Source organism: Stigmatopora nigra, chromosome 3 (genome assembly GCF_051989575.1).
Source record: "Stigmatopora nigra isolate UIUO_SnigA chromosome 3, RoL_Snig_1.1, whole genome shotgun sequence".
Classification (NCBI taxonomy): Eukaryota; Metazoa; Chordata; class Actinopteri; order Syngnathiformes; family Syngnathidae; genus Stigmatopora; species Stigmatopora nigra.
In genome coordinates, this window is record NC_135510.1 from 9454511 (window position 1) to 9473302 (window position 18792).

Below are 18792 nucleotides of genomic sequence, written 5' to 3' on the forward strand. Positions count from 1 at the left end.
TTTGAGAAAAAGAGTTTTGAGAAGTGACGCTAAGTGAAAAGCACTTAGAGGACAAGCGAATTTCACCATGCTAATGCACTGATTTGTATGATAAATGTAAAGGAGTGAACCAAAAGGTTGGGATTGATCTACAAGTGGAGTGCATTAGCATAGATCAGTGTTTAAACGTTTAACCATTGTGTCGTAGCACACTGGTGTGTTGTGGAAAATTACCTGCCAAGATGTCATACAATAAAATATTCAGAGAGAAAAAATGTAACATTACCAGATTCAGATTGAGATGTATGACGGTAATATTTCGAATTGGAAATTGCTTGCTATCACGGGCATCGACTTTTGATGACGTCAAGTCTTTGTGACCACAAAAGTGTTTTTCATGTAATGTTAAGAGAGTGAAGTAATCTTGGGATGAAAATGTCTTAAAATTATAAGAACTAAATCGATACATAACCTTTTTTACATCACATAAACCGGATGTTATTCAGGGTCCACAGACTTCAACATTTGTCGACATAAGGTCGTTTTTGTTTCTTAGATTTCTGCTGATAAAACTTTGATAAGAGTGACTTCATATTGTAAACATACGTAACAGGCAAATTTAAGGCTAATGGTGTACCAGTTGTGAAACACTGGGATAGATTATACTTTAAAAGACACAAATTGACTCCAAACTGTGTGTGTGTTAAGGCTTTGGATCAAACTAACAGTGGTAGATGGTGCTGCTGGTACTGCTGAGGTAGGATTCCACCAAAGGAGCCTGCTCCTCACTCTGTTTGGTTCGGCGGGTCCGAGATCGGCCATCCACGTTGGATTGGACCATTAAGGGTTCTTGACGCTTTTTCTTCTGCTTTTGCTCAAGGAGGACTCGCTGATAATGGACACAAATACATATATTATCACATATATATGAGGGTTTATATTAGGTGCCTTTACAAAAGATAGAATATGTATATCTATTTTTAGGTGTAGGGAAAAATGGCTTTCGCATAAGCTTGAATGGAGATAGGAGTTCCTTAGGAATGTCACTTTCATGTTCTCAAAAAGAGTTCATCAAATATTGAAAGCTTCTATTCATGGAGAACTGAGTGCGAAGAAAAAGAAAGGGTTCCAAATGTTTCCAGTGTCTTTAGGAGAGGTTGGTGTATTGAGTAAAGTGTGGAACTACACACTAAAATGAGCATTAATTCCAATCTAGGGACCGTATTTAAACACTGAACTCTTTTGGTTTGATAAAGGTTGGGAACCATGGCATTATTGTTTGACAAAGAGTTACCTGCCGATCAAGCTTCTGCTGTCGGAGGTTGGTGCCCTCGTCGTCTAAAGTGCTGAAAATGAAAAACAAAAGGAGCGGGTTAAAAGAAGCAAAATATGAACGTTTTGATGAGGTTCAACATTTCTTATGTCATCTAGACGTGCAGGCAAATAAAATGATCAGTCAAATGTTTATTTACATTTAATGCAATAAAAATTTAATTATTTTGCATTGATTTAAATATTGTTATGGACAATTGGATAAAATGAATCCATCTTTTCTGCAGGCTGACCTATTGCAAATAAAGTATTCATGCTCACACTAGCCTATTTGATCCAAATCCTGGCTCATTACTAGGCCGAGTTGCCATGGCAACAAGTGTTGCTGCAGAGCAAGTTCAGTTCAGAGGATGACATCAAGCCCTGGTCGCAGAGGGACTGCTGACCAATGAGACATATAAACAACTATTATCCTAATATAGCGATGGCAATGTAGAATTGATTTTCTTTCAGTAGAATTGATCTTCTGTTTCACATGGGACCTAAAATAACAAAACGCACAAGCGCAAAGATAACATGCAAATGGCACTCAGAAATAAAAGAGTTGGAGATGGGGCCACTGAACCACATGCGTCATATTGAGCGCCCACCCAGCAAGGCGCTTAGTCATATTCCTTTTAAAGATGGAAATTCTATAAATGGCACACACTGCTCTAGTGATAGTTCTGATAAAGTGCTATCATATGTCCATCCGTATGTCATTGCTCCTTAGCTGGAACTCCTTAAAGGTGAAAGGAAATCAAATGTAACTTAAAGGCCTACTATCACCTGGGGCATACTTACTGATCTTGAGAGATTGGACTTGGCTGAGCAACAAACTCACTCACTTTCTTTTTAAAATCAACAAACAGAGCACAAAAAAGTATTTTAATCTAATTTCGCTGTTAGACAGAAAATTACAGCTGTTACCGAGTGCCATCACATGCCAACAGCGTTTTCGCCAACTATATCCCCTTCTGTTTAGTTTCATTATTGTAGCTGCCAGCGTTTCAGTTGAGTTATTTTCCCAAGAAATACAATTATTTTATCAGAAATTGATCAATACCTGTTGTGTAAGAAAATGGAACAGCACGAACACGAGCGATAACATGAATAAATTGAACACCTAGAATGAAGTGGAGCACCCATGATCAAACCCATAAGAACTCATCTACATATACGTAGTATTTTTCTATTGAGGCATACACCATCTGCTGGTTGTTGGACTCTTTTGACATAATTGTTTTTAAGAAACCTGATGACAATGTTACATAAATTATGTTTTTGTACAATTTTAATAGTTATGGATCTGTGTGAGTGTTAATTGTTTATTTTTTTATTCTCTTTGACAAGATTTTATCATTTGAGTGGTCTGCAAAATTGTTTGAAAATGGGACTTTAAAGGAATAAAGATAGATAAAAATTTATGATCTCCCATTGACTGCAAAACATGCCTCATCCATTTAAGATAGGCAGCAAATTATGAGGAGTTAAATTAAGAGAAGAGTGACTACAGGGAAGAACTCTGCGAATAATACACCCCCCACAACAACATTCTTTAAATGAAGGTCATTCCCCAGCTCAGTAATACTTCAAAAACATGTCGAAAATTATGAAGTGTAGATAAATTTAAAAAATAAGTAAATAAAATCTGTCGGTACACAATAAAAGATTGTACTTCACTCACTGTCTTTTCAGCAAATGCTTATATATTCAGTGTAATAATCTAATCTTATGTTTTGTTGCTTTCTAAATGTGGGAACATGGCTTTACTGCAGTTTTAATTGGAGTCCGTATGAGAATGTTTCAGTAACTACAGGGAATATATGGACAGCAACCAACAACGTATATAGCTTGAGAAAATGCATTTGAGATTTGGCTTTGGTACATCATTGGCTTTCAGAGTGTCTCGCTGATATTACAACACAGAGAATCGGTTGCTGCCGGTACTTCTGTTCGACAGACAAATCGTGGAGAACTGGCTGCGACGGGAACAACGGGTGACTTTGCACACAAGTGGCTGCACAATGTCAAAGGCGTATCTGATCTGACATTATTAAATGCATTTTGTGACTTTTGCCTGAATGGGTGGAGTGTTCTTCCAAACACAGCTGGGTAATATCCAAGTATCTACAAACACGGCTATTGACTTAAATCTTATCTGACCTGATGGTGCTCTGTACACTGACTTAATGTCTTTGGCCCAAGCAAAGGCTTAAAGGTCAGTGTAGCACAAACAATGAAGGTAAAATGAGATACTAATCAATTTAAATCTGGCTACAACAACCCATTTACACTTAAAATGTGTTAATTAGAAAATGAAAATGGGTTTTATCAAAGAAGACAGAAAGTGTTTTTGACCCAAATTTTGTCAAGAAGAACCTTGTTCTGGTAAATCAAATTGTTTTCTGAAATTTGAGTGTCAATGCTTAAAGAGCCAAGATTGTCTCAGGGGATGATGTTGTTCCGATTAGTGAGACAAAATAAAACAAACCCCATTTGTGTGTTTATTCCCAACGTTATAATGCTTAAGCTTTAAAAATCAACTATGAAAGGCTTAATGATGTTTTTTTTCAAGTGTTAAGGTTAGACATAAGAAAGTGAAACATCAAAGCGCCTTAATTAGATTCTGAGGAGATTCCCTTCAAGAAGAGCCATAGAAGAAAAGCAACAGGAGACACGAGGGCACACTTTGAGAGATGGACCTGTCTATTTTATTGATTCATTCGTTTTTCATACTGTGCATCCTCGTAAGGGATACAGGGGTTGCTGGAGCCAATCCCAGTTGACTTTGGGTGAATGGCAGGCTACACCTTAGACTGGTCGCCGGTCAGCCACGGAGGGCACAACATTCGCACTCAAACATGCCGCCAACAGCGGAAACCGAGCCCGCACCTGCCCGCGCCGAAGTCAGGGGAGTGAACCACTACACTATCAGGTGGCCATTTACATAAGTAAGTCAACCCTTCAGTCAAGTAGAACACCTCGTTGGAGTGCTTCTACTTGTTCTCGTTCCCACTATTTTCAAATCCCTCAATGATAAATTTAGCAACAATACTCTCAATGCTTGTCATGCGTCACAAAGAATTGTATTCCGATCTTACACTCAGTAAGTTAAGATGTTAAAAGCAACAGTTAATCAACCAGCTGGGAATAGTGTGTCCCTCGACAGCGCCACAGTCGCTTTTTACTGTGACGAAAGAGATTGCCAGGAAAAAAGTATCCACCTCCTACTCTGTCTGAAACCTAAAGACAAACAAAGTACTCCAGGTCTGCAATCAGTTATTAAGTATGTGAATGGGCATCAAACAGGAAGATAATGACTCAAACAGAGCTGTTCCCATGGAGGTCCAACGACTCATTATGCTGGAGAGTCTTGTGTTGCAACCCACAGATGGCGAGCAGTGCAGTGGCCCGTGTCTTCTGTCAGGGTGCACTTCTTGTTCTAGTCTTAGAGTCCAACTCGACCAGTTTTATTGAACTTGAAAAATCTAATTTAATCTCATATTAGGGGTCATACCCACAGTGTATTTGTAATTATTATTTTTGTTTTCACTAACTTTTATCAGTTTATCATTCTATTCGTTCATGAAATACATACACATATTACAAATTACCATGAAGATAAATTACTATTTATCATTATATTTGAGACCTAACATCCACATATGTAGACATCACATTATTACTTATTAAAAGGTTGACAAAAGCATCATTAGAAAAAGGGAAAACAATTATGTCAGAAAATGACATGAATATATATATATATATATATATATATATATATATATATATATATATATATATATATATATATATATATATATATATATATATATATATATATATATATATATATATATGTATATATATATATATATATATATGTATATATATATATGTATATATATAAATATATGTATATATATATATATATATATATATATATATATATATGTATATATATATATATATATATATATATATATATATATATATATATATATATATATATATATATATATATATATATATATATATATATATATATATATATATATATATATATATATATATATATATATATATATATATATATATATATATATATATATATATATATATATATATATATATATATATATATATATATATATATATATATATATATATATATATATATATATATATATATATATATATATATATATATATATATATATATATATATATATATATATATATATATATATATATATATATATATATATATATATATATATATATATATATATATATATATATATATATATATATATAATATATATATATATATATATATATATATATATATATATATATATATATATATATATATATATATATATATATATATTTATATATATTGTCATAAATGTGTCTTGCCTGGGAAGACGAACTTGTGGAGAAGCACTATACAATTTCGTCATACGCTGCTGAGGGTATGATGACTACTAGGCTTTTTGTCAAGTCAATGATGACGACAATGCCTATGTCTGATTTTCCTTTTTCATATAGATGCATGAAAGCCAAATAAAGTGATTGGAATATGCCAGTTCTAATTAACAGACGGTACAAAGTGCTAATGTTGCGGCCTCGCCACAGTGTCAAACACACACGGACGCTGCCAGAAATCTCACGATTAGACTAGTGAAACAAGTATTTATAAACATTACTTTCCTATGTAAATCACAGGCCTGAATGAAATATTAACAGTAACCTATCAAAAAGGAATAAACACAGTGGATCAATAAAAAAAAGACTGACTCTCTCTGATTATTTAGTAAGAATGGATATGGTGTGGTATCAAATGAAATAAAGTGGTAAATGAAATAAATTAGTACGCTGCTTTTAACACTCTCAGCAGCCTATGTATTTTTATAGGAACCTCAAAGGATGAGACAAAGACGAGTTTATTATGTAATCAACAACCTTTTGCCCCTGCCTTGTCACATCGCCTCCTTTCCTTTTAGCCAATGGAAATGTCATACCTGTTGAATAATATTATTCTATTTGCAACATTGACTGTCCTTTCTGCTCGTTTAATAGAATTCCAACAAGTTAACGGCGAGGTAAATTACTAAATAATTAAAGCAGTTAATCATTTACATCATCTTTTCTTCTGATTGAGGCTAGAGAGTAGGGCCCAACATCAATTCCGATTGCTTTTTTATTAAAGCGGGGGACTAAACAAGTTGACTTGCCTCCCATGCACACAAGTACTCAGCAGCACCTGCAAAAATCTCTGGCTGGTAATCATAAAGCTGTCTCCCAGTTCAAATGGCTTGGACGTCGCTCCCAATGGCAGTTAATGAGATTAAAAAGAAGACAAAGCTAGTGCTAAACAGTGGCCAAAAGTAGTCAGCATATGTATTTATTAGCCCTAATATATATTTTTCCAACGTGAACTGGATTAAACCGTACTTTGAGTCCAAATTTGCAAGTACCTTGTTGAAGAAAAATCACAAGTGCAAAAAGGTCAAAAAGCACATTTGTTAATATCCCATTTAAAGCTCAAGTGCAAAACATGGTTAAATACAACATTCAATCAGTCCGCCAATTTGAATCATTAATCCCTCTTTGTTAGGCAACACACATTGTGCCGTATAAGAAGATGGATTAAAACTCTTTCTCTCCAACTAGTGAATACAATTCTGACTGCACCTGCCAGCCTCCTCTTACACATGCTCCCGTTTACAGTGTACAGCTGCCCTTTGAAACAAGTTTGATCCCACTAATGTCACGCAGAAAATACCTGTAGGGAATCCAGTCGGAGGTGTGCTTGGAGCTCATTCTGCCTCAATCAGCCTGACTGCCACTGCTGCTGTCAAACTGCAAGGCTGGCGGCCTGCAACAGCACCACACCAAAGTGGCTATGTGGTCTGAGGACAGGATTCAAACGGCGAGTGTAGCCCGATCATCACTGCTCCCCATCTCCCCCGAAAGCCTTCGCCCGCAGGTCTTCCAGCAACGGGACGTCGGATGACTACCAATCCGAGCAGGCGGCGCGAAATTAGCCGTTTTCTTGTCCTCCTGTGGAACTGTGTGTGCGTGTGCACGTTTGCAGTCAATGCATCTCCTCTTCTCCGCTCACATCCACCGCCTCTTGACTGGATCTAAATCTCCCTCCGTTTCTTGCCCTTTAAATCCCCCCTCCCTTCTTCCTCTCTCTCTCTCTCTCTCGCCAATCTATCCCTCTCGTGCGACATCACCAACAGCAGCATCCAAGTCTCAGGCTTTCAGCGGGAAAAAAGATGGAGAATCCACTTCTTTGCTAGCATCCTCCATCATTTTCTCCATTTAATCTGGGAATGCAAATCGGGGGATTCAGATGTGTTGTCCAGCCCAATCATTTATTTATTCTCCCAGAGTAGCAGGCATTAGCATTTGACTACGGTGACTAGTGTTAACGCCAAACAAAGGTGCCCAGTGAGCGAAAGCGCTCTCACGCACATCTGCTTCCGCTCTCCGTCCGACGCCCCTCACTGTCACACATCCCTCGCTGTGTTCCCCGGCCAACTGCCTTGTCCATCTATAGACGGCTAAGGCAGGCCGCTTCCTCGGGAGTGCCGCCGCACCACAAGGAGTCGATTGAAGGCGGCCTCATCAATGAGCGTATATCTCACGTGGACGTGCGGAAGGGAAAACTAAATCGTCTGCAGTTGTTCAAATCTCTTTTTTGCAACATATTGTGAGTTTTTGGTGCATTTGAGGATATGTTTTTTCCCCTAACTGACAATTCCATTGTATTACGACAACCTTAGTTTGTATCACAACTTATGTTGACTGACATTCCTTAAAAAGTGATTTGACAACTCAAAAAGATGGCTTGTCACAAAACAGCTGCATGGTGATGTGATGATAGATAAAGTTATACTTCGATTACTTCGATACTTAGTATTTAGGATTAAATGCTCAACTATCATATTTTGTTTACATTCTCAAAAGCTATTTCCAAGCATTCTTTTTTTTTCTTTTTTAAGATTTGGTGCACGAAATTCCCTTGGATTTAAAGGATGAACAGATGGGAATTTGGTGTTTTAATCGCAAGGTCAAAGAGGTGAAGGAAGAAGTTGAGCGGATTTGGCAGGCACGGCCACAAGGATTTTAGGAAAAGCATCGCAACCTCTCTTCTTAATGATCTCACTGGCTATTCCAACTCATTTGCTGCCATTGGTGACGATAGATGAAAGCTGATCATTTAATGCCAAGCCCTACGGTTAAAATGGTTTGGACATCTAATCACACCATCAATGAGAGCAAAAGAGTTAAGAAGGTACACCAGCACAATCCAGTTCACCAGCTTCCACTGCCTCCCCACTGCTTGAGAATGATGAGCCTATCTGATCTTCAAGTGTCCTAAAATGACCAAATTCAACACATAAGATTTTGCATATTGCGTGTGAGCAGCCAGGATGAAAGTGGAGCTAAATGGAACAAGCCACTCATCTGAGGAATGCTCCTGAGCAAAAGCACCCTGCTGAATATTTGATGCAGCAGAGCAGACTTTGAAGTTTGACTTTGAAGGCTGAATTTGCTCATGAGGGACTTTGGTAAAGATAAGAATATATTCCTCCTGCTTTCTTCCTTCTCAACTCCACATTCAAAACATACTACTTGTACCACTGGCCTTACAGTAAGTGCAGTACCTACCTCACAAGGATAAGATCTCATATAATAAAATATACTTTCCAGTTACCAGAAGTGCTCTATTTTAAGTAAGACCAGACCAAGAATATCAATAATTGTAATAATGGTCGATTCACTGAATGCGCATGCAATGTGAAAATGGATTTCTGGCTTTTGTCCGCCTGTTTTACTCAGACCGAAATATATAGCAAAAGAGACCAAAACCTCGGTCAGAGATCACCAGGGCAAAACCAGTGATTATTCCCTTCCAAAATGCATTGGATATGTCTTTAGGATGAAGAAGTTAGTTGTGAGGTCATATGCAAATTCCTCATTATATTCACTAATGACGCACAACTAATTGTACTTCCAGTATGACTGCTGTATCACAGTAAAAATTAATTATCGGAGTTTTTTCGACTGTAGCAATGGATACTGCGGGGATCGAGATATCATATCTTACACAGGAGACTTGAGTCGGGCGAAGACAACTTGGAGGCAATACGTTTATGAATGCTAATTAAACCATGTTGGAAGCAACTTGAAATAATGAATTCCAATTCGCAGGAAAGGCAAACTTGTCTAAACATGCCAATTCAATGACACGTAATCCAACTAGCCAGCTAACCATGTTCCACTTGTTCTTATTAGGGTTTGAGCGAGCTGATGTCCATCCCAGTTGCTATAACAAAACATTTGAATGAACAAAATGTACAAAAACAATGTAACATAGGGAAAATTTCACACATGAATTGAGTTGAGATTTTTGATCCTGAACAGATTGATATAACATGACGAAATAGGGAAAGAGGTATTCGACTATTAATCTGCAGGTATCTTGTGCCAGTCCCAATGGATTGAATAATAAGGTCATTCATACATAGATAATTATCTAAAAAAAATTGGAATCAATAGCATCTCATTGAGCGTTGGTCAAAAAATATAGTGAGTGTCTGAAGCAACAGCCCCACACACACAGACATCCTTTATCATATTAAATCCCAGTAAATGTGGTATCCATCAAACTTGATTTGGATTGTAAAATGTTACACTGGACAAAAAAAATGTGAGGCTTCCGGATACACTGCCTCTAATAGCTGTTGTGTGCTTCTTATCAGACTACAGCTTCAGCTTGGGGTTCAAGGCATGACAATTGTCTGTGAATACCTCAATTATGTCCAGAGGCAACAAGCAACAACATGTACTCTGGTTTAAAGAAATGAATACTTGGTGAGTCAGCAGCTGACTCATATTTACAGTATCCTACGCATCAACAAAAGTGGTCTTTTTTCAAAAGGTACAAACAGTTCTTATATCATGAATTTTCTTCATACCATAACACATTTGCACAGAGGTCGCTTGCATGACTACCCTACAAAAAAGGCCAATGTACATACAATACACTGCACTTTACTGCACACGTACTCAAACTTTTTTACTGTATGTATTTTGATATACCTTGCAACACTGCCTGAGCCAAAATAGTAATCCCTCACTACATCAAAGTTCATCTTTTTGCAGATTCAGTACATTGCAGGGTTTTAAAAAGTATTACAGCACATTTAAAAGTAAGTCACTGAAGGGGTTTGCTGCCAAGTTACCAAAGTATGAAGAAAACAAAACACTGTCATTCCAAATCTTAGCATTAGGACACACGCAGAGAAATGAAAAGACCATGCTGGTTTGCTAGTGTCACTGAGAGCATCGCTCACATCACATCTCAGCTCCCTCACCGAGAGCTTCCTCTAGAAACACGCTTTTGTTCTTGTTACCATGGCAACACCACAGTCATTCTTATTTAGAAAAAAAATCATTTAAAAAAGAAAATGCACTGTGTTATGGAGTGTAAATAAAGAACATGGATTGTTTTCCTGTGTAATAAAACGTTGGAAAGATGTGTTTCCTAAAGACACGAACAGCATGCAGGTCATGATTTTGTTGCTCAATAGGGGGAGACCTAGACTGAGCGTGTACATGTAGTAATGGTTCTTGGGCGCATGATGGAGCTGCTTACCACCTCAAGTCCAACATCAACTCTTACTATTTATCTTATTTATTGTATGGCTAAAATGCTGTATAACCAACAATCATGGTCAGATCCATTTTAATAGCTTGTGTTTGAAAACTAATATAAAATGCATAACAATTTTGGAGGAACTGTCATTCCATCCTCTAAAAATGACATCAGTGCTTTTCAGTAAATAGATATCAATATTTTCTCCCATGAGGCAGAATGAAAAACAAATAAATTATATAAAATGATAGAAAAATATACAGTATTTATAAAGAAATGGACCTAAACCTCTTGGTTTATTGAAACAAAATCAAATAGGATAAATATGGTGGATATCAAGCATTACGTCCCCAATTAATGCAGGTCACAAGACATTTTTGGGAGGAAAAGACAGTGTTATATAAAGGGAGGATGTGTAATCAAAACCATGATCATTCAAGACAATCTTTTTTTTCTTCTTCTCATTGCCTCTAAAATTTGAAAGAAATCTGAGAAGAAAAGAGAAAACGCTTTTTGTCAGCAGTGAAAAACTTGACTTTCTGTCAGTCAATGGCCTTGAAGCAAACCCTTTATTATCCACACTGCTCTAATACGATATGTTCCCTAACAAATGTAATAAATGTACAGAATTTCAAAAGAAAGACATGGAAAGGAAAGAACCAACAAAGGCACAAGGGAGCATTTGACATCAAATTGTATTGCAAATCCAAGAAAGAGGCAAATGTGCATGCATTATTCATATTTTCAAATTTCACATGTCAGAACAAAGGCCTACAAATCTGTTTGTGGCATTTTTTGGAAAGTGCTTTTATGTATCGTGCTCAGCATAAATGAGAACTCCCACATAAAGTCTCTCAGAATCCGTGTACCACTACATCTTGTTTATCCGAATTGCATGCCCCATGGCCAAAACAGTAAAGTGCCCGACATGTTGGAAGCGTTTACATGAATGTAAACTACTGCCTTGTGTTTAAAAAGCACTGCAGCAACCGTTACCGAGCAAATAATAATTACACAATCTAGACTAGCAATCATAGGTACATCTGAAAAAAATGTAGTGGCGCCTCCCAGTTATCCACCACCATCTTTTACCATGGCAACCAGCTCCAGAGGCAAATCTTACATTGACCTCGAGTGCAGCACTCTGGTGGACAGCAGAATTAAAGAATAGTGAAAGACAAGGGTATTAACGTATAAATCATTGTCAGAAAGCATATGGAGAAATCAGTCAAATACCTATAATATAAAATGAGATCATTGAAAAAAGACTAAATCAACCACACAAACAATTTGCAGAGGGATGAGGGTGTATGACATTAATTAGTCACACATGAAAAAGAGCAATTTCTGTGAATATGCTACATGTCCGCAGAGACTCACACTTTTGGTTGTTGTAACCCTTCGAGCAACTGATATTTAAAGAAAAACATGCTATAGAAGAAGTACCGTTTCATCCTTTTTAAAACGATTTCTGTAAAAGAAAAATAATAATGTGTATTTAAAGTATGCTGCATTATATAATTCTAGGGGTGCGAAAAACCAATTGAAAGGTTTTTGAGAAGCCCCATGAATGTTCTTAAAATGACTATGATATTATTGGATATAGTCTTTATCCTGTGTGAAAATATAATTGATATGATTGCAACGAGGCTCCATCATTTAATAGTTGTGTAACTGTTCTTCATTACATGTTTGTATAATAATGGCATGCACACCAGAAAGAGGTCAATGTCAATGGTGAATAATGATGCTAAAACAGTTTAATGGTTTCCATTAGATTTAATTGCAGTTATTGGAGTCTGTTGTATTATATTACACAAAATTGTTATTTTTTGTTTTCCAAGGATATTTACGTTAAAATATATGCAAATCATTTGCTGCTAAAATCACATACTAGTTAGCTAGGCTTTAAGTTAAAAAGGATACAGTAAATGTTTTTTTTTTTTTCATTCCGGTAGGTAAAATTATTTAAATTATGCGTGTTTTGCGTTAAGGAATTAATTAACTCTTAACTCATGGCAACATTGTAAATTGAAGTGATTTGAGGAGTTACATTCGGATATAAGTATTGCTTTCCTGCCATTTTGTCCCAAAAATAAGTGATTCTTCTCAAATACATACATATTCTTAGAACCTTAGCCAATGATTAATGTCCAAGACTCTATGACAAGTAGTAAACACCATTCGAATTAAAACAGACTGGAGTAAATCCAGGCAGAAAAACTACATTAAGGTACACAAAGGCTTGTCACTGGGGTGGTGCCCTTCAAGTGAAATTGAGCCAAGACACTTGTGCAAACTTCCCTTTGCAAAGTTCACATTTTAAAATGTCTCTCGGAGAAACTGACTTCTTTTTTTTCTATTGCTCAGTTAGAATGGATGTGGATGAATGGAGTCAGAGAATGCTTTTTGCCATCTCATTTACTACTCCATCAAAACATGGCTGAGTTGCCAAGGCTACATGTGAAAGATTTCCTTTGAATAACAAAGCTACACCAGACCTGAAGACTAATAGAGAAAAAAACAGCGTGCTCTATTGTATGGAAGTTAGATCTATTTTGCACAGTCACAAGAGTATTAGTCTACCAATGTAGATTCATCATTGTAGTTGGAATTAACAGTAGTGAACTAAATTATGATTATAGTTTTATTATTATAATCTTGAGAGGTGTTCTTAATATTTAGATTTTTTCTCATGTGGTACCATTGATACATGTCAAATCAATTTTAACTAGAAGGCTTGATTGACAAAATAGCCTTAACTCATTCACGAATAAGTGAACTCATAGCAATCTTCCACCTGACTTTTGTGTGGGCAGTCTGGGTTCGATTCCCACTCAGTGATGGTGTGAGCGCGAGTGCTTGACCGTTTCATCGTGCCCTGCGATTGATTGCCTGCTCGTGGTTGGCTGGTACAGGATTTAAAGTGAATAATATCCCTCATGGACTGAAATGCCTACCATTAAAAATTGATTTGATATCAATAGTCCAAATGATTAACAGCGACCATTCAGTCACACTGTTTGCAAAAATGAACCAAGTAAAAGTCAATATTGGTGTGTCAAACTGCTCCACACAACAGTTCTAAAGACAGACCAGGGTCATTTAACAGAAGCTCACTTTAATGAAAAGCAGACCCAACAACCATCCAAAAAGGTAAGGTTTCAAACATGTATACTACACTGGGACCAAGCTATTCTCAGTGTGTAAAAAAAGGGGATGCTTTAGAAGAGCACAATTACAAAATAATCTATCTTCAGTACCATTGATTTACATACAAGTGCCTAATACTGACAGTTTAAATGTCTTGTAAATGTCTTCTTTAGACATTAGTCAGTGTTATCAGAACTGTACAAAGGATTGTTATAAAAGGAGACCAAAGAACACTTTTCTTGATGAAAATGATGTTTTTCTTGCAAAAGGATATTGGCTGGCTGTCAAGATACCAGGGAGTACTTTACTTTGCGAGCATCTATCACCCATGGGGACTCAAGTCGAAAAAAGCAATTGTAGCTGACTGACTATCTATTGCTCCTTCAGGAAGACATTTGCACTACTAGTTAATATAGTGGGTTGTGTCATTCTAGAATTGGACAATTTATCTCTCACTTATCAAATTTAAATAATTTTCGTCTATTTTTCATGTTTTTGTACCAAAACGAGCCCCGATCAAATGGTGCACTCTATCTCATGCAACCATATTATGCAAACAATGTGAATACAACTTTTTTTTAAATTATTTCTCTACTTATTTACTTTTTTTTTTAACTTTTATTGAAAAAAAAACTAACACTGATTTTTATTTCACTGGGTGACTTGTGAATACATTGGTTGACTCACCATGACCACGTTTTATTTATATACTAATATCATTCAAAGCAGGCTAAGAGGTCGAGGTGGGCAATGTGGCAAAAAGATCATATCACATTTTTTTCCAGATAAAATCATAACCTGAAATCTTTTTTTATTGTTTATTTCAGTGCTTGCATTTTTATCATGTGGAAATCTGCATTACTGTTTGTGGTATTTTCCTATTTTCCTTTCTTCACTAAATACTACAAAGTGTCCTCGTTTCTGTGTTGTGCCACCATTTATTCGTTCATTTTATGAAGTTGCATGTTTTTGCCACATTTTTTTAGGGGGAAGATACTTACTCACTGGAGATTTTTCTACAAATATGAAATAAGTTTTGAAGCAGAGCAGAATGTGGATATTATCTTGTTAGCCCACCTTGTCCCTCCATCACTGGGCGACTGTGTTTGCTGAGTGGGTGCGAGAACATTGAGATTGCACATACTGAGTGTCCAAGCACTGGCAGATACACGGTGAGTTACAAGGCCTGTGCCCATTGCAGCCTGCACACACAGATATGCACCCTCAGTATCATTATTCATCATTCTACTTTACTGTGGCTCATTTTTACTGAATTTTACCCCCTGTTTTCCATTAGAAATATTGTTTTCATTGTGTTTGTTTTGAGCATGATAGTGGTTTCTATTGCAATAAAATAATATAGTACATATAATTCATCAAGCATATCCAATCAATACAAATTGTCATTGGAGGCATATACAATATATTGTGAGATGAGCACCCTGGAAACTCCACTGCAGATTGGGGAAAAAAATAGTGCTTCTATGCTTGCAACTACAATATGCAATGCTTCATTTCCTGACTGAGCTGAAGGAAACGTTGAGTCCTAATACATTCCAAAAATCTGACAAAATGTTGATTCTTTACAGTCTGTTGTTTCTACTTTAGTCAGTGTTCAGAAACTCTCTGAATGGGGGCAGGATTTGAAAGAAAATAATTGCGATTATATTTTTCTTTGGACAGGCAAACTTTTGTTTTGCTTTATAAAAGCCTCTATGACAGATATCGTTATCATTCACAGATAAATCCCAATTCCCTGGCTTAAACTGTATTATAGGAATCTGATGTGTTCATGGTGGCAAAACAAAAAAGGGTGGGCAATCTTCCATACTCACATTTGATTGGTTGAAATAGTATTGGCCTTGATAAGATCTCTTTTCAATGCAGGGTGGCCAATTCCTAGAAATGCTTTTACTTGTGTTTTTCTTCACAATTTAACATCAGAAAATATAAAATGTGATTTTTTAAAAATGTATTATTCAATATTCTTTAAACCTATGGTTTAATCCCAGGTGGCTTCCTGCATGGAGTTTGCATGTTCTTTTGCATTTCACAGGATTTTGTGGGTATTACGGTGTTCTCCCACATCTCCCCCAAAAACATGCTGGTTGAACAATATAAATTTTCTGTAGGTTATTATATAAGACAATACTTAAGATGCCAGTGTTGACCCTTGGCTTTTGTCTACTGATAATGTTTTTAGGTCTACCATTGTGTATAAACAGTAGTAAATGGCAAGAGAGCACTTAGTTTGGACTTTGATTTATTTTTAATTTGCCACAAATATTGGTCCCGGGAAGTCTTAGTATAGCATGACACAGGGAAAATGAGCTCCCAACTCTACAAAATCCCAACTCCAATTATTTTTTTCATTTTTTTTGTACACTTGTACAGTCCCCCTGTATGCTGTTTATACAGTGTGCAGTGTGATGAAAATCTTAGGCTGCAAGAGATCAGCGCCTCGAGCTGCAGTCTCCTGGGAAGTCCAAGAAAAAGATTCAGAATACCAATGATACAATCAGAGGCAATGTGTCGACTGCTGCCGTCCAATGACCAATCGTCACCCCAAGGGAAAGAGAAACAGGTAGGGGACTTGCTCAGTCGTTACTTTAGTTATGCATTCGTAATCATGATGATCATGAAAGGGACAATGGTAGGGAGGAATCATTGAAAGGCACACAACAGATTATTAATAGGTTTTCACACACAAAAAACCTCACAGTTCTGATGGATGTTCACTCTGCCCTTCACACCACTGACTGTAGTGAGCAATGAGCAATTTGTCTTTGAACACAACAGATGATATGAGTGTCATCCATAGTTCTCTTAGATCATAATGCAGTCTGCTATCATTTAGTAATATTCACTTAAACCAAACAATGCATTTTGAGTACAAAATGAGTCAAGGTGTAACACTTTTAAGTATGTTGAACTTTTAATTTATCGACAGCCACATAGGGAAATGCATTGATATGCCAATGTGTACATTATAGATTGATTTACAGACAAGCATCACTTTCTTTTACTTTTGAGCAAAATAAAACCATATAGGTGCTGTATAGTGCCCGTGAACTCATTTCACATGAGCCAGTTTGTCAGCTTGTGATTTTTATTTCATCAAAATGAAGTTTCAAGTCGTTTACTACTTGCAGTATTAAATGATGAGACGCCCACTGCCGTCAATGGCAGGGAATTGATTAATACTAATATAGAAATAGAAATGCCATAGAATCTGGTTTAATGAATAGTACATATAGGTGGTGCTGATTGCAAAATTCAAAGCAACAGACATTTCAACATTTATTTTGACAGGGGCGATGAGATCAGACGCAATTGCTTTGAGCGAGAAGCTGGGCCAAGGAACAAATGTAACTCTTATATCAAGGAAAATAAATAGTCTTACCTATCATAGCTCCAGCGACTGTACGAAACGCACCTATTGCTGGCGACTCCTTCCATTTTTTAGGGCTGGAAAGCCTCGTAGGAAGACTCGATCGATCGGTCGGTCGGGCGGGCGATCCTCGTCCTCCAGGCTTCAAGCGAGCAAAGGCGGCGTTCCAGCTGATCGTTTCACGCACTCGTTTAATGAGTGAGGTACTGTAGTGGGTCGCGCGAACAAGTTGGCTGTCACTTGGGCGTGCACGCGCCTTTTCATTGATCCATGTCGATTTGGCAACTCGCGCGTGGACGAAGGCTTCCTTCCTCCTGATTAAAGGGGAGGTGCCTCGGTGTCGGGAAGCAGCTCACCCACTTGATGGAGCGCAGTCAATATGTACTACATTGACTTCTGTGACATAATCACTTGGTTACTTTCTGTAGCAACCACGACTGTTATCATGGTATAGGATTCATAAATTAGACTCGTTTGCTGCAAAGAAAATCCACCTTGACACTGTAGGATGCAGTGGATTCTCATGACTTGTTTGGACGTGTACCTACTTCATGCACAAATTATTATTTTAACCCTACCCTTCTTAGGTAACTCATGTAACTCTTTGGCTGCCATTGATAGTGCTGGATGTCTGATAGATTAGAGTAAACGAAGGTTAAATAGGGTTAGACGTCTATCTCCGTCATTGGCATGTAAGTGAGTTAAACATGATGTGAGGAGTGGGGGGCAACTTTATAGTCTCACTTGGGCCTGTAACCATGTTGGGTTTATTCTGTATTACTATTGTAAATATAGTTGTATTAAGTCATTTCTTTGTTAAATCATTCTCTTATTATTCTCAAAGTGTTGCGAGGTCATGAATAACCGCCAAGTCATCTTTAACCTGGACTGCCTGTTCCAGGATGTTTATACAAACAATCCACCCAATCTGGGTCCTTGAGATTCGGTCGTCCCTTTTGTGACGAGGCCAGGGCTATTCGGCCAATAACAAGAATGTTGTTTCTGTTATTTACAACATAGCACTTCGGGTTTTTCTTTATGTAATTATTATATGATTATGATTATATTATATAATTCTTAGGTCAAGGAAGGCATAATTGTTCTAATCTAAATGTTGTTAGGTCTAGTCTCCTGTTTTTGTTATTGGTAAAATACTTTGATTGTTATTGTAGTTTCAGATGTTGTTTTTACTCATACGTGATGGAATGATCAACAACTCTGTAAATTGTTTTGATTCATGGCAATAAGAGTCGTACGAAAATGTCTATTCGATGAG

At 36.8% G+C, this 18792-nt stretch overlaps 1 protein-coding gene across 3 annotated transcripts in view; it reads right to left on the bottom strand.

The window, feature by feature from the left end:
- The window catches only part of tub (TUB bipartite transcription factor), a 26070-nt gene extending 8216 nt beyond the window's left edge, over positions 1-17854 (bottom strand). For 2 of the 3 annotated variants that reach the window (XM_077713720.1, XM_077713719.1), the window contains exons 1-3: positions 17529-17854; positions 1274-1325; positions 706-868 (exon numbers count right to left, since the gene is read on the bottom strand). In XM_077713720.1, coding sequence (XP_077569846.1) covers positions 706-868; positions 1274-1325; positions 17529-17584 — 271 coding nt within the window. In that variant the 5' untranslated portion in view covers positions 17585-17854. Of the gene's footprint in view, positions 1-705; positions 869-1273; positions 1326-7084; positions 7744-17528 lie in introns of those variants that run through there. The other variant, XM_077713721.1, reaches the window with a different exon arrangement.
- Between the last annotated feature and the right edge of the window lie 938 nt (positions 17855-18792).